The sequence below is a fragment of the Neopsephotus bourkii genome, unplaced genomic scaffold (assembly GCF_033783945.1).
Source record: "Neopsephotus bourkii isolate Nb327-2 ecotype Australia unplaced genomic scaffold, CSIRO-AGI_Nbou_v1 NB_1052, whole genome shotgun sequence".
NCBI lineage: Eukaryota > Metazoa > Chordata > Aves > Psittaciformes > Psittacidae > Neopsephotus > Neopsephotus bourkii.
In genome coordinates, this window is record NW_026901541.1 from 394,628 (window position 1) to 411,128 (window position 16,501).

The 16,501-nt window shown below is 41.6% G+C and overlaps 1 protein-coding gene across 6 annotated transcripts in view; it reads right to left on the minus strand.

Annotated features, from left to right (window-relative positions):
- Nucleotides 1–16,501, minus strand: part of FARP1 (FERM, ARH/RhoGEF and pleckstrin domain protein 1) — a 220,571-nt gene that overhangs the window by 56,798 nt on the left and 147,272 nt on the right. For all 6 annotated transcript variants that reach the window (XM_061361089.1, XM_061361088.1, XM_061361087.1 and 3 more), the window contains exons 4-8: nt 9,355–9,397; nt 8,349–8,427; nt 6,668–6,765; nt 2,265–2,379; nt 913–1,060 (exon numbers count right to left, since the gene is read on the minus strand). In XM_061361089.1, the coding sequence (XP_061217073.1) occupies nt 913–1,060; nt 2,265–2,379; nt 6,668–6,765; nt 8,349–8,427; nt 9,355–9,397 (483 nt within the window). The remainder of the gene's footprint in view (nt 1–912; nt 1,061–2,264; nt 2,380–6,667; nt 6,766–8,348; nt 8,428–9,354; nt 9,398–16,501) is intronic.

Consider the following 16,501-nt stretch of genomic DNA (forward strand, 5'->3'; position numbering starts at 1 on the left):
ATTCTGGGTTTGTTGCTGTTTTTCTTCATAAAAAGTCTCAGAGCACTTTATAAAGTTAGAAACATTAGTATTTTAACTACAGTCAAACAATTAAAATGAATAATCAATTACAAGTGTAAAATTGTGTATTTTAAAGAACAGTTAACTTTTTTTAACACAGAGTGAGGTAAATATGATTTTGGATGCTAGCAGACGCAATTCCATCTGAGGTGAAAGCGGTTTATACCAGCTGACTACCTGTACCTTCACAACTGTAAAAGCCCAATTTGTTACTTACCTAAAGGGAGCTGCAGAACAAGAATTTGATAAATCTACTAATGACGTTTCACAAACATTTGCTAGGCTGACTGGGGTAGGAGAGAAGAGGAAAGAAATCTAAGGAAAATACTTTGGATCTTTCAGGGAAAGAAGTAAGATTCATGTATTCAGCAAAAGTAGAATGGCCAAGACTGGTTAAGAAAATTGCAAAAACTCTGACAAAGTAATGCTGCAGAGATTATATTCACTATCTATGTCCTTCTCCATGTACTCCCATTGTCTGCTGTTTAAATTTGTCCCTGCTTCACATCCATTTAGTATGCACCACACCTGCAATACCTACCTTCTGGTATATGTAGGAGGTATCAGCATGACTAGCTTGCAAATTGTAAGCTATGGATCAGTTTGCATCTTGAACAGCACATTGTAGCCGTAAATGGAGTTTTACCCTGTGCAAGCAAATAAGGCAAGAGTCCCTGGAAGTGAAGTACCTAATGCAGCTATAAAAGGTTTAAGGTCATTGTTAGAAAAAATGTGGAAGTTCCTGAATTTTCCCAACCAAATTCTTTCAGACATGGCTCAGGTCCTAAATTCTCATCACTGTAAATATCTGTGCTTTATGAAGTACAAAGTCATGTCCTGAGCAGCTCTAACCTGAAACACGAGAATGCCTGTGTTGGCAACAGCCAGGTTGATTTTTGTCCCTTCCCTGTCCTTGGCTGGATGTAAGCGTATTCCATACATCTCCAGCCGGCGAGCAATCTCTAAAAGCTGGAAGTCTGACTCTGCTGGTGTCTGCCCCCTTGAGAAAGAAAACAGAGAAGACACACAAATCCATCACACATTTTAATAGAGATTAACAGGTCCTTCAGAGAACAAAGAGACATTTCATCAGAGAGACTGAAACCTGTCAGAGGTGTATGATCTGTATGGTTTTATTATGTTCCCAGAATTATATCAGCTAGAACAACAGCTTTATCTTAGTCTAAATCAGTATCAAAGAATCCACAGATTTTACAGTCTATTTGAAATTTTGAGTGCTCCAATTCTGAAGCATGTGATACAGCCAGATTTTGAACCATTAACTAACATAATTCACTACCTCTCTTTGTATTTCCCATCAGAAAAACATGCTGTATTCCTAAAAAATAATAATAATAAAAAAGTCAAAACAAAACAAAAAAACAGAAACATGTATGGACATTGCTCATTGTAAAAGTAAATGCAATACCAAAATTAAAACAGAAGACATTAAAACCTTAACATAAAAGTTGGGGACCATTGAGCACTAAATTAATCATGACAGAATTATGCAGAAGTTCTGATTATTACTGCTATAGAACTCCCTACCATTCGTATCTAATCCAATCTAGCTCAAAATGAAACTATTCAGGTCTTGAAAGTGTTCTCAACAGCATAAAACCCCTAACTGTTCTATGCCATATTTGTAATTCTTTTAACCATCTTCTTACCACTAGTCTTTTCTCCAGGCCTTAGGATACCGATGTGCATCATCATCTTGAATTCTATTCCCCTAAATCCCTAATCCTGCAAGCAGTATGTGCTTTTCCTGGAACTATTGCTAAACTCGCTCACTCATCTCTAGATGAGTGGTGAAAAAGATGGAAAGCTGAAAAGGCAACATTTGATGTCCTTGAAATAAAAAAGACTGTTTTCAGAAGTGCCTGGCTGATCAGTCATAATTTGCAATCATACCTGCATGCAGAAAATCAGCAGTGAAGCATTTTGTATGAAATAGACTGTAAAATCATGACATGCTTGAATGAATATTAAAATCAATTGCTCTTTAAACATCTTGTTATGATGATGAGAAAAAGGCAGAAGTAACCTTCAGGAAACTCATAGGCTTGAACATTTTTTAAGAAGCAACCTCTGAGAAACTCAAGAGGTCCATATCTCTTTTGCACTTATGATGTAGCACATATTTACAGTTAGAATTACTCTAAAGGAAAAGATGACCATTAACAAGAACAAAGAAGACTTACGTGTGGCTACGGTGAAATTCCATGATTTTGTCTTCTAGTGCTTCTTGCTGAGGTATATACTTGTTCTTTGCCAAGTGTTCACGATCTATGGTTTCATCAAAATCCCCAATCTCAGCTATGGAGAATTTTAAGAAATGTCTATTAAAACACTGTATTAAATCTCAATTATCTGTGCAATCCAAAAGGTGCAGACAGCTGGGAAGAGGACAAAGAATCAGTTTCTTGCAAGCTGTGTCATGGTTTTACAATTCAGATTCCCACTGAGTTATCTTCCAGACATTCCTCTCTTCTCCCGTTAGCATGTGATATGCAAAAGAAGCCCAAGGTTTCCTCCCATCTAATTAGCTGTTGGATGTCAACTGAAAAAATGAAGACATCACAGTGCCACCCTGACTTGTGTGCGGGATAAGTGTGGGGGTGACAGGGAGGACAGCACTAATTCAGCAGAACTCATCTGCCTCTGTCACACACATCATGGTGCTCAGGTGCCTTTCCGCGGAGCAGCCAAGCACAAGCTTACTCCCCAGGCCCATGCCCCATGCTGTAATCTTGGAGGGAAATCTGAAAGATGACTTTTGTTTGCTTGTTTGAACGCAGGCATGTATCCCACCTCATGGGGTTATGAAACATTCGTCTTCCTCTAATTTTGCAGCAGTTTGAGACACATTCTGTCTCCCTCCTCCTCAAAGTTGCTCCCATCTGCTGCAGTTATTCAGTACCGTGTGTGCAACAGTATGTCACACCCACCTTCCATTTTGCAGCCCATTGAGTGAGATTTCCTCGTTTTTGGGGGTTTGGGGAATGGGAAGGAGGCAGTTTATGTGTGGGTGCCAGATTACTATCTTGTTGCCTGCTATTCTTGGAATGCCTCTGAAAATCTTGCCATTAGCTTTTTTACTGAGCAGCCAGAGTAGCAGCTCCTGCCAGCAAACCTGCTGCAGTAGCAGCAATATCACTACAACAAAGGCTGCTACGTTAATAATGCCAGTGAAATTAAAATGCAGCACCCTCAAATTACATCCAGATTGCAGTCACATACATTGTGCAGTTGACCTAGTGTATCATGGACCCAAGCTCAGATATTTGCCTCAGTTCTGCTCACGTAAATGAACCCGTAATCCAATTCTGTCCAAAATAAGTTTGTTTAGAAAAAATAGATGTTTTAGATGATGTTTATCTGCAAATGTGGATGAGGAGGTAATAGCCTTGTGTAAGCAGGGAAGATGAGGACCAAAGCATCTATGAATGACAGAGCAAGTATCACAAATCTTTAGGATCTCCTTTTAACCCTAATTCAAATAAAAGACAAATTTCTCTTCTTTAATGAAGCTGTAAGCCTGTGTAGGTTTGCAACACCTCAAATAACATGAGTCTTGATTCTTTAAAATGCAGTTCATACTCTATACGTCCTTGTACATAGATGGATTTCAGCCACCTTCTGTAAGGCTTTCTTCAGAGCCAAGAGTACAGAAGCCTCTTACTTCACTTTTACATGGTTTCTATAATGCTCTCTGCATTTGTCAGCTGCAAATCCATTATCCAAATTGTCCTCCTGGCTTTCAAGTTACTTCTGAATTTGTTCTCTCTGACTTCATACTCAATTGCTTTTACTTGTCTCCTTAGCCCTCCTTTTCCCTATTAAGTGCCTTCCTACTAGCATTCCCCCTAAAATGAGAGGGAGTTGTATTTTGAACATTGTCAGCATCACTTACAACTCTTCTCTAAAATCTTCTCATGTGTTTTAACCAAAGACTGATTTTCATCGATGCTTTCTTTTCTCTTATTTACACGTGCATTGTATCATGCTGCATTCTGTCTGCATTAGCACTGATATGTCTAATGCTTTGTATTTCAGCTCTTTTAATCAGTCCATCTTCTTACTTCACATTCACATTACTGCATCATTTCCAGTATCAAAGTTTCCTCACACTTTTAATAATTTCTACAATGCTTTTAAGGTGTTTTTAAATAGCATGTTCCAAATATAAATTTTATTCTCTAATATAAATGCTAATTTAACAGAAACCTATTTGCTGTCATGTTTTCATATAAATAACAGTCTCTAGTATTGACATAAGCTTGCATACATAATATAAAGGTCTCCTGGAATCAGATATCTCCTATGGAAAACGCTGGTAGGCACAGCACTGATAAGACATACAATCCCTAACCTGCATTCTCAAGCTTTCCACTTTGGTATCATTACTCTTATCAGCTGTCTAGTTTTATTTCTGTTGCAGACAAACACATAATACGTGTGGGTTTGGTTTTTTTTTGCTACTGAATAATAATCTAGAGAGAAAATAAATATAAAAGACAGCCATGGGGGTGAGGTACATCTATAGATAACTCAGACCAGAGAAAATTTTCACAGACAAATGTTAATGAGACAAGAAGACAGATAAATGAATGAGAGAGCTGCAAACTTCTACCAGAGGTTTCTAGCAAACATTGTTACACAAAAAAAAGGGAGAAGGGAAAAATCATAAACAGCAAACAAAAGGTCCATCTTGCAGTCAGGAGATGGCAGATGCACCATGAGGCACAACATCCCTCTGCCCAAAATGGCAGTTCAGATTCTGTGAATACTCTCTCACTTCTGCATGACAAATCTCTCACCTCTCTCCTTCTGACAAAGGGAAAAAAATCTCATTTTTGAGTACAGAAGTCTCTTACCTTACTCACCCTATAACGAAAGTACTACTTGATTACTAAAATCCCAGTTCAGAATCACTCCGCATCTCCAGCTCAGAGGGGAAAGGGACAAAAAAATAGAAATATTTCAAATGCATCATGCCAGCAACTGAAGAGAATTATTTAATCCAACAGTATAATTCACCTCAGCAGCATAAAAGCAATGGTGGTGATTTGCCATTTTTGCACACTTTCGAAAGAAAGCGTCTTGCCAGTCTGCATAGATGTGTCTAGGGGAATGGCGAGGAGTATAATGGGGGAATTGAAAAAACACTGAGATATATTTGACTGCACAGAGGAGGGAAAGGGACAGTTTGTAAATGTGAAAGGACATCCTGTATTTTACTCTCTTACGCTGCTGCTTTAGAAAAACAAGTTAACAGTTGCTCTCTGAGCAGTTCAGACACCAGAGATGTAGGTGGTCCAGTGAAGAACTTCACTGAGTAAACAATAAAAGATAAGTAAGACATGAAAAAGGATCTAAGTAGAAATCATTCATATGAAGTATAAGAGCTCAAGAAAGGATAATCATGGAGCAATACCTCAAATGAAGAGAGGCACAAGCATTAGGGTGTCTTCTCCCCAGCACCTTTCCTTGGTGCACAGGCATTTAGTAGGAAAACTCACCCTGCTAGAATGCAATGTAACAAATGAAAATCAATTCTCCCCAAATGATCAAGACTTTTTTTCCTGAGGTGAAAGTAAGAACTAGCTTAACCAAGGAAAGAACCACCGTTGGCACGATAAACACTGTAACAGGATAAAATGAAAGACATTAAAAGCTCACTAGCCAAGAGTCTCAGTTTTAAAATGGTACGAGAAATACAGAATTTCAGAGAGGCTGTTGCACACCTTATAGTTTCATTACTCGGTCACACTGGGCAATGACGACCATGGCAAATAGAAAACTGTGCAATACCTGCCTTTCCAACAGCAATTGATGAGAAACTGCCATAACACTCAGAGTATAACAAACGTCTCTGTTGACTGTAATTTCCACACAACAGCATTTCAATGGAAATATGCAATACTGAATCACACAATGACCATTGAAAACAATGGTCTATTATGACCATTATGCAAGCTACTAAACGTTTTTTACTAACATTATAATCAAGATGAGTAACCATAAAATCCTGAAATGAAAAACATACATTGCCTTTCAAGTGATCTGAAAGCTAAAACAAGTTTTGATTTGGTTAAGAAAATTAATGTACAATTCCACTGAACAGTGTTATTGTGCATACTTTGCAATTAAAGAAAAAAAAAAGCTTAAAATCTGTTGGTTTTTACTTCCCTATCAGTTTCCTCTTAGGACTGTGATTCAGTCTGGCATTCTAAGCATGTTTGTTTACTACATTCTCTAGACAGCATACAGATTTCCAGGAATTTGACTGCTCTGCTGACATGATACAAAGTATAATTAAACAGGAATTTAGAAGAATTCAACCTGTTTGCCACTGCCTGCAAAGTTTGCTTTTTAAATGATCCTAGGCAGACTATCAAGTGCAGCGCCTTAAAAATGCAAGTCGTGTCTCCAGGAGCTCTTCATTATTTGAAAGAGTAAATTATCTGTATTTGAATGCCGTTATACAGAAACACATTCAAAGGTCCATATGGCTTGAACCTGTCCCTAGAGCAGCTACTAACAGCACATCCAACCAATCGTCCTGTTTATCCTGCTAGAAAGAAGAGAAAAGGGAACTTACACTGTACTATGTGTGAGATTAAGAGGGCAGTGCTGGTATCATTACATGTTAGCCTTCCCTGTGCCAGGTCCTGCTTCACTTGCAATGCAAATAGGTACCTGCGAAACCAAAGGGAACAAAGGATTACACAAAGCATAAGGGAAAGAGGGGAAAGTATTTCAACCCCAGCTCCTTTTTTGACTCCATGTTCCTTTAACTTCTTGGAATCTACAGAAGTGATCTGCATTTCCCAAGTTTAGAGGGTAAGTAAAGCATAACAGGTACTGTATTACAGCCATTGCAGTCTTACATGGTGGCTGCTTTGCAGAACCAAAGTATCTCTCTTTTTCTCTCTCTTTCCCTCCCTTGGAACCACACCAATGAGATATGACTGGAAGCAAATGTGACAGCTATTAAGTGCTCAGCAACCGCACGGCAAGTAGCACTAGATAATGGAGCTGCTTGTAACTACGAAGAAATGCCAGATAAACCAGTGATTTACAGTTATCAGTTAGTTCTTGCGGAATACAAGAACTCTACCACCTCTGCACTCACCTGGAAACAAGGAGCAAGGTCTTGATTAAACAACTCTACCTAGCTCTGGTACTTCTGCAGTCCCATTACCTGCACTGCCTATGCATCAGCCATTTTTAACACTGCCTCCATTTCAGCCACATAGGACAATTCTACATTAACAGTTTAAGTGCAGGGACAACAGGTCTGTAACATTATTTCAACATTTAAATTTCTTTAAGCTTCAACAGGAATTTAAATTGCTTAATTTCACTCAGCATACTAGTAGAAGAATATAGCACAAAAGTGTTGTATTCTCTACTTTTTCAAGTGATGAGGCTGTTCCCTGTGGATACGCTTTCACATCCTACACACTGCTCTGTACACATATTCGTTACCTACCATGCACATTTAAAATCTAACCAAGAAAGTCATTAGGATTCAGAGACACATCTTCAGGTGCAGAAAGCAATCAACAAAAATCATTTTACAGTTCACATACTAAGCAACTGTTACGTAGATTATCTATTTAGAAACAGAAATGTTCCATTACCAACATCAATCACATTGTGAGTTTTCATTCATCCATTTTATTGTTTTTACTTAGTCTTTCCAGTAAATATTCCCTGTTCCTACCCCACTCTTTCACTTTTCTCTGTCGAGGCCAGTGGGAGATATCAATAATTTCTTTTTTTTCCATTCTATTGCTTTATTACCAAAATAAAGCGAGACAGAGACAAACACAGAATATCACAGAGGTGGGCTTGTTCTTTATAAAGCAAGTCATACGAAGACCAGAGTTCTTTGTAAAACAGAACTTCCTTGTGTTGGAAGACTGAAACCAAAAACTAATACTCAAAATACTGAATCAGAATGGAAAATTGTAATTAAAACTAATAATATTACAGATCAGAAAAGAAGTTGAAAAATTGCAGTGAAGAAATACTGCATCAGAACAATGTTTCTCACCATAAAGGAAGGACCTATTCACAAGGAAGAACCTTAATAGATCCTTCATATACATACAGTATCAGGTTGGAAGGGACCTCAAGGTCTGAACTTGAAGCTAATACCAAAAGGCAGCCATTGGTGCTCTTCCAGTCAATCCTCACCCAGTCATTTCAAATTCCATGTTCTCCCTGTGTCCACTAGAGATTTAGTAAGAAAAAATAGCCATGTAGCTACTAACCTTGTCAGTTCCTCCTGCAGCTGAGCGTGGTCAGGTGGGAAGAATTTTACTACAAATTTTACAACAACATGCTTCGGTCCTATGGGAAATGTCAAAGGAAGTTAATGAACAGCAGTAATGTGCTGACCAAATTTTATTACACAGAATGATGTACAAAGGACGATTCTCGGAACCTGCAGTGCATACATACAAGCTGACCTCCTTTCTTTGTTATTCAGGTTATTTAGAGACTGCACAATAAAATTTACACAGATAAAAGAGTACCTTGGTTGTGGGATACTCTGGCAAAATGGACTCTGGTTTTAGTAATTACATCAGTTGATCCAATAAAATGCATGTGTCTATTTCCCTTGCTTCAGAACAGGAGGGAGCTAAATTACAATCTATTTTTCAAGTCCACTAGCAAATTACAATTCCTGTTTTAATAGCAGCACATTTGTTCTTACAAGTATGACCACAGACAGAACCAACAGATCTCTCTTTTGTGAAAAGGAGAGGCTCCAGATGATACACTCAGAAAATTATGACCAGAGAGTCACCTATGAAACCTTGATCTCAATGGCAAAGCTCAATAGATGAAGCTGGTTCCAAGTTCAGCAGGAATGTCCCTCACTGTTGTGATACATTTGCTAGCGCCTTCCCAGTAATTATGTCTTCCTGCTCCTTTTCTTTTATCCTTATTACCGCTAGCTGTTGACAGTGTATGCTTCCTCAAATACTTATTTTATTGCACTCTTTTTTCTCTACAAAATAGTTTCCTCCATTGCCACCACTACCTCTTAAACTGACTGGCTAAACCTCAGCCTCCTACTGGATCAGTCCCTTCATATGTTCATGTGGCACAATTTCACAGCACATCCAGTACATATTTTAAGGACAGACCAGAAATAAAAAATAAATAAATACATTTAGTGAAGAAAGTTGAGAAGATCCCAACTGATGGAGTCCTAATTTATTCAAGTACTCGCAGAATGACAAAAGTAAATGACAGCAAGGAAATACTTACTTCTAATCTGTTTCGTAACAGGCTTCAAAAGATCAAGCCACACCTGAAAACAAAAGAAGGTGGCGTTATCATCTCTGAACAAACTACCACTCACAGAGGAACATTTTTCATTGCACTGCTTAGATTACCAATTACTTATTTATTTTTTTCCAGTGTGGTCATCATTATTATGATGACCTCCCTAATTATACGTAGTGGGTATTCTCCCCAGAACTGTGGAAGACACTCAGGAAACAGCATTGTTAAGGAGCTGTCACTGTGGTACAACTTTTGAAGCAGCACAGATTCAGAAAGCTGGGGAACAGTGAGGAAATCTCTCCCTCACACGTCTCAGACACTGGGAACCAAACTAATTTTGTGGAAAGAACAACTGAAACAAGGAGTTTAGAGTAAGACAGTCCTGTACTGTTACTGTGGTCTTCACCCCAATTAATCTTGAGAAAGGCAAGTGAAAGGGGCTGGTGCTTGCTTTTGAGCTAAGAACACTGGACAAATGGATAAACAAGAAGGTGGCAACCTCCTGGTTTTGGGTGGCCAAGAGGAATCCCACTGTGAGGCTTAAGCATAAAGGTGGAGCTCCTTTGCTTAGCCAATAAAGTCTTACCACCACCACCTGGGGGAGGAATGTCCTCTCAGGTCAAGGGTGTGAGGCTCACAACAGTGTGAAGTGTGGGTGGGAAGAAGCTTACTTTTGGGCTGTGAAACATTCTTCTATAAAACTGGGAAGCTCAGGCCTAGGTTTTCTCCTGGGGGCAGTGCAATTTCTGCAGATAGTTTACTTTCATCCATTTCTTAATAACCCGGTTTTCAGGATGGCATGTGGGTTTCTTCTTCAGCTTTCAAAAGAGCAGCTATGGGTAGAAATACAGTTTTCAGAGCTCAAACCCCTGTTCTGAAGGACCCAAGGAAAATGTTATGGAAAGCCAAGGGACAAGTGCACATAAGGTAAAAGCTAGACTTGTAGAACCCAGAGAACTATGACAGTTCAGAATCCTCAGCTGGTAACTACCTATTGCTCAAGCTTTATATTTTGTTATCTCACTAAAAAGAGTATGTATGGAAATTAATACATCTTAGACCTTTAGTAATTTTAGATTATGCAGAGCCTGAAACACTCAAAATATTCACTACAGAAAATCACCTGTGAAACCAGGCAGGAACAGGCCTGTATTGCTATTATCACTGTCCAATGTTTGCTATTTTCATCATTACTAACGTAAGTGCTTCCAATTAGCAAAGACCTCACATTACTGCCCTTTCACACCCATGTTTCTCAATGGAATTCTTTTTATGTTTCTCAGCCTCTGCAGGTTTGTGGGTTTTTTTTCCTCCTGAAGGGTTAAAGAAACTTAGTTATCCAAGAATGAGAACACTGCTCTTATCAAACATCAAACTGGTTCTGATGCTTTCTGCCATTTCAGTAACTTAAAACTGAAAGTTCTGAAAGTTGACATGTACATAATCTGCAACGATGGTCAGGGACTTTGCCAAGTTTAATGGGAGAAAAAAAATTAATCTTGAATATGAAACAATCAGTTTATGGGAATAATGTATTTTACCTGGCACCAAAAAATAAAAATCTCTCTCTCCAAAGGGAGTTTATGATACAGCATGAGCACACAAATGACACAAGTCATTCCGTTCACTTTCTCAATCATCCTACAAGCAAGTAACAATATCTTTGACCAGACTACTGGATATCAGAAACAGAATCACAGAATCATAGGATAGTTTGGGTTGTAAGGAACCTTCAAAGGTCTTCTAGTCCAACCACCTTGCAATAAGGACCTTCAATGCAGACACCTCCAATGGGATCAGGTTGCCCAGAACCACATCCAGCCTGGCCTTGAATGTCTCCAGGGACAGTACATCCACCACCTCTCTGGCCAACCTGTGATTTACCACCTCCATTGTAAAACATTTCTTCCTCGCATCCCTCCTGAATCTCCCCTCTGTTAGTTTAAAACCATTAGCCCTCATCCTATTGCAACAGTCTTGTCTTCTCCAGGCTGAACAACCCCAACTCTCTCAGCCTTCCCTCACAGGAGAGGTGCTAGAGCCCTCTGATCATTTTTGTGGGCCTCCTCTGGACCCTCTCCAACAGGTCCATATCTTTCCTGTACTGACTCCAGAGCTGGATGCAGTACTCCAGATGGCGTCTCAGAAGAGCAAAGGAGACTTGCTGGCCACGTGTGGAGGAAGAGAGGGAGGGCAAAACAAAGACCTTACCATTATCACCAAACCTGAGCAATGAAAACTTACACATGTGTAACTCCCACACTGTATCTAAACATAGCCAATCTGAGACCAATTTATAAACTGGAAATTAAAAATAATGTGAGGATTCAATTAAGATTCATGTTTTCCATTTTCTGCGGAACTACAAAGGCTAGATTAATTTTTAAACAAAGTCTGGCATGCCCTCATAGTGACTGGATGTCAGCAGCTGGAGAACTGAGCAAACATCAAGTGTGATGAAACTCCATGAAACCCCAGGCTTGGCCACAATGCCTCATTTCTCCTTGTCCCAACAGGAAGTGCAGCCCTCAGACCCTCCGCGTTCATCTCCTATGCAGATTTTCTCTGCTACAAACACAGCACAGTTGAATGCATACAGCTGCCAACTGACATCAATACGTCAGATATGAGCTCTGGAGCCTTGCACGTTGAAACAAACACAGCTGAACTGTAAATACATGACTTCAGGTACATATGATTACATCCAAACAAATATGCTCTAAATATTTATTTTTCCTTTTACATTGCACTCTGCATTGGAAAAGCAGCTCATTCTCTTTAGATGATATGAATGCAAAATATACACGCCTGGTTTATTTCTCAGACACACCATTAACTGCAATTTTTTTTTAATTTGCACAGTGCTTGAGTTCTACATTATGGCCATTATGAAGCTCACAAAGTTTTAAATCCCACAGGCACATTCACCTCAACTGCATCATATAAACTCGTTACTATAATTTAAGTGTAAATATTACTCTCAGTGTTGCTTTGCATAGAAACAACGATTCACAGAATCACAGAATAGTTAGGGTTGTAAAGGACCTTAAGATGATTGTGTTCCAATCCCCCTGCCATGGGCAGGGACACCTCCCACTAAACCATGTCACCAAAGACCCCATCCAACCTGGCCTTGAACAGTGCCAGGGATGGGGATTTCACAACATCCCTGGGCAACCTATTCCAGTGCCTCACCACCCTTAGAGTAAAGAACTTCTTCATTATATCTAACCTAAACTTCCCCTGTTTAAGTTTGAACTTGTTATCCCTTGTTCTATCACTACAGTCCCTAATGAAGAGTCCCTCTCCAGCACCCTTGGAGGCCCCATTCAGACACTGGACGACCAACCACCTTGCTGTTCTTCATATGCCTTAGCATGCTTTCCAGGAGAATCTGCCCCAAGATTTTGCCAGGCACAGAGGTGAGACTGACTGGTCTGTAGTTCCCTGGATCTTACATATTCCCTTTCTCGAAAATGGGGGCTATATTTTCTTTTTTCCAGTCATCAGGAACTTCACCTGACTGCCATGATTTTTCAAATATGGACAGTAGCTTAGCAGAAGCTTAGCTTCATTTGCCAGCTCCTTCAGGATCCACAGATGAATTTCATTAGGTCCCATGGACTTGTGCACATTCACATTCTTAAGATGATCTCAAATGTGATCCTCTCCTACAGTGGGCCTAAAGCCTTCATTCTCACAGCCCCTCCCTGTGTGGGGTAAACCCCCAGACTAGACACATGAATGTTAATAAACACAAGGAAGTATCTAAACACCCTGTGTAACAAAAGCAGATTTCTTAAATTATTCCTCTTTACAAGAAGAAGACTTCTTTTTTCCAGGAAGAAAACCTCACCATAAACACCATAGTATCAAACGCCCCTTGGTGTACTGATAAGGAATGGTGAGGAAATCCTGTATGCTCTCTATGTTTCTGTGAAGTTCATGCAGAGGGAACCAAAACCCCTTTCTTTCACCTCTGCGATCGCAACAGTCAAATGACTGTATGTGGTATAAATGCCTTTATTGATACAATCTGAACACACAGATTAATTTACAGGGACACCCAGCAGCAGTGCCCAGTGTGTGGCCACCATGGGCAAACATATTCCCCTGGGCCTCCTGGGCACAGGCGCTGCCTCAGGGCCAGCAGCCCAAAGGCCTTTCTCTAAGGGATGCTGGGCAAAGGGGCAGCAGCAGCAGGGCTGCGGTGGGAAGGGCTGTGGAGGCCCCATCACCCCCGTGTCACAGGGCCACCACCCACCAACGCAGCATCGCAGTGCTCTGGAGCAGTGTAAGGCAGCATCCTTCCGGCTCCCACTGCCAGAGTACCCGGCGCTGCCACCAGGACAGAGCTGGAAGCCTGAAGGCACCCGAGGGGAATTCCTTAAGGCACCTGTGGAATTACTTGGAGGGGCAGAGGGTGGAAGACTGCCCGAAGCTGTGGGAAGTTTTCTTTCTTCAGTAAACTAAACTAACCTAAACTAACGTAACCCAACCTAACTTTACTTATAAATAAATAAAATACTCCTTCCACCTGTAACTTTTCTGATTTGTGTCTTTGAAAGTGTTTTTGGTGCTGAAAACCGCTTGGCATTTCAGGTAAATAATGGTCTCATACAAGTCATTGTGAGTGCAGGGAATGGAATGGAATGGGATGGGATGGAAAGGAACAGATGGAACAGCATAGCTCAGAACAGCTATGCTATGTTATGCATATAGTTCTGCATGACAAGCTCTGACTTAGGTCTGAGGGGCCATCTACAGTGCAGATACCAAAGGAGGCTAGTCCCAGGCACTGAGGCCTATGTAAACCCTCTGGACCCTGACAGAAGTAGACCTGTGATAGTAAAAATTCACTAAAAGAAGCTATATACAAAGACAAGGAAGCTTTAAGAAAAAGCATGAAATTGTAAGGTCAGCTAATTAATTAAGCAACTTTGTTACTGCTTGTCTAGGCCTAAGCCAATAGCGACTGCTTGTGTGCTAAAGATGTATACCCGTCAGGAGTACTTCGGTGGTTTGGGAAACTGCCATGAAAGTACTGCACATACTCCAAGAAAAAAGGTAAAAAGTTCAATCTAGAGGAAGACTTTGAGCCTTCATCCTCACGATCACCATCAACCACCATCAGAGGACAGCATGCATGCTCAAGGAGGAGTGGCAGAGTTCCAAGAAGTACCCTTCCTTTTCTCAGAAATCTTATCTGTATCTACTAACAGGAATTTGTGACAAGCTGGACAGTGAGTGCACGTGTTAGGAAGAGTGATACTCCACACGCCCATCACTGAATAAACATGTACTTAATAGTTATATTGACAATATATTGAGTTTCTTCATAGTGCTTTTCTCATCTGCACTCCTCATCTACTCTCCTTTAGACATGTATGGGGTGCCACAGGAGAGAGAATACTGGGCCAAATGGACTCCTGATGGAGCGCTGTTTTTCTCAGGCTCTTGTGTTTTGGTCTGTTTCTCCAAAAGAAACAACACAGGCATTTTTACAAACCAGGATTTGGGGGAGGGGTGGGGATGGGAGTGGGTGGAAATCACAAGGAAATGAGCAGGTCTTGCCCACATGAACAAGATTTGCAGCCACTCAGTTCAGGAGCATGTCCTGTTTCAGGCTGAGGGCTTGATCTTTGAGCTTCGCTGATGTCAGAGATGTGGTCCTTTGCTATGCCGTGGAAACCCAAACAAACTGGATGAACAGAGAAGAGTTTAACAAACCAGTTCACACGTGTTTTTCATAAATCTGTTCAGATGCTCAAATGATCCAGAGACAATCAACATCTCTCACCCCCATCAGAAGGCACAGGCCTCCTTCCCACAGAGTGCCACAGCCAATGCCTATGATGAGTCATGATACCCATTCAAGTCCATTCTGCTAGTGGGAAGAAATGTCATCCAGTATTTCCTCAGCATGTACTGTTATGGAAAGAAATAGGGAAAAAAAAATGGAAGTTGGAAGAGACCTACAATGATCAAGTTCAACTGCTTGACCACTACAGGGCTAGCCAAAAGGTAAAGCATGTTATTAAGGGTGCTGTCCAAATGCCTCTGAAACACTGATGGGCACAGGGCATTGGTCACCTCTCTAGGACAGCTGTTCCAGTGTTTGGCCACCCTCTAGGTAAAGAAATGCTTCCTAATGTCTAGTCTAAACCACCCCAGGTGCAGCTTTGAAGCATCCCCACATGTCCTATCAATGGATCCCAGCAAGAAGAGATCAGAACCTTCCTCTCCATTTCCCCTCCTCGGGAAGAGCTGTAGAGAGCAATGAGGTCCCCCCTCAGCCTTCTTTTCTCTGAACTAGACTAACCCAGTGTCCTCAGCTACTCCTCACAGAACATGACTTCCAACCCTGTCAACAAATTTGCTCCCCTCCTCTGGATGCATTCAAGGACCTTAATGTATCTTGTTCAATGGTGGGGCCTAGAACTGCACCCAGTACTCAAGGTGAGCCTGCACCAGTGCTGATTACAGCAGGACAATCACCTCTTCTTCCTATCTTGTGTTTTCTTTTGTTACCCGCTCCCAGCTTCCTGTATTAATATCCTCCTCCTCTTCTGTATGCGCTATGGTGGATGCTTGTGTTCCCTGCACAGTCTGGGCCTGGGCCAAGCTGTCCAGCTCCCTTTCAGCTCCCCTGACACCTTTCAGCTACAGACAGTGCCCGCAGCTCAGCCCCTCTTGCAGGAGGGCCTCCACCAGGGAGCACCGAGTGCAGCGCTGCCCATTGTGCACCCTCCCCTCAGGAGACCGGTGCAGGCCCTCTCTGCACCCCGCGCTCCGCCCTGCAGCCTCCCCTCCCACCGGCTCTGTCTGGTGCCGACGCTGCCACCGCCGGGGCAGCCAGAGCAGAGCTCCGGAACCGGGCCCTGGCCCTGACCCGAGCCCTCCCACTCCCGCTGCCCCCTCGCGCTGCCGTCGTCAACCGCCGCACCACGCCCTGACAGCTGCGCCATGCGCTGCTCCCGCGCTCCACGCTCAGGGCGGGGCCGTCCCTCCCGCCACCGCCCCCTGTGAGTCCCTGCTCGCCTCAGTGGAGCTGCGGCTCCTGGGCAAGGCCTGGGGGCTCCCTCTGTTCATAAGTGAGGCTCCTGCCTGCGGGGTTTCGCCTCGCTCC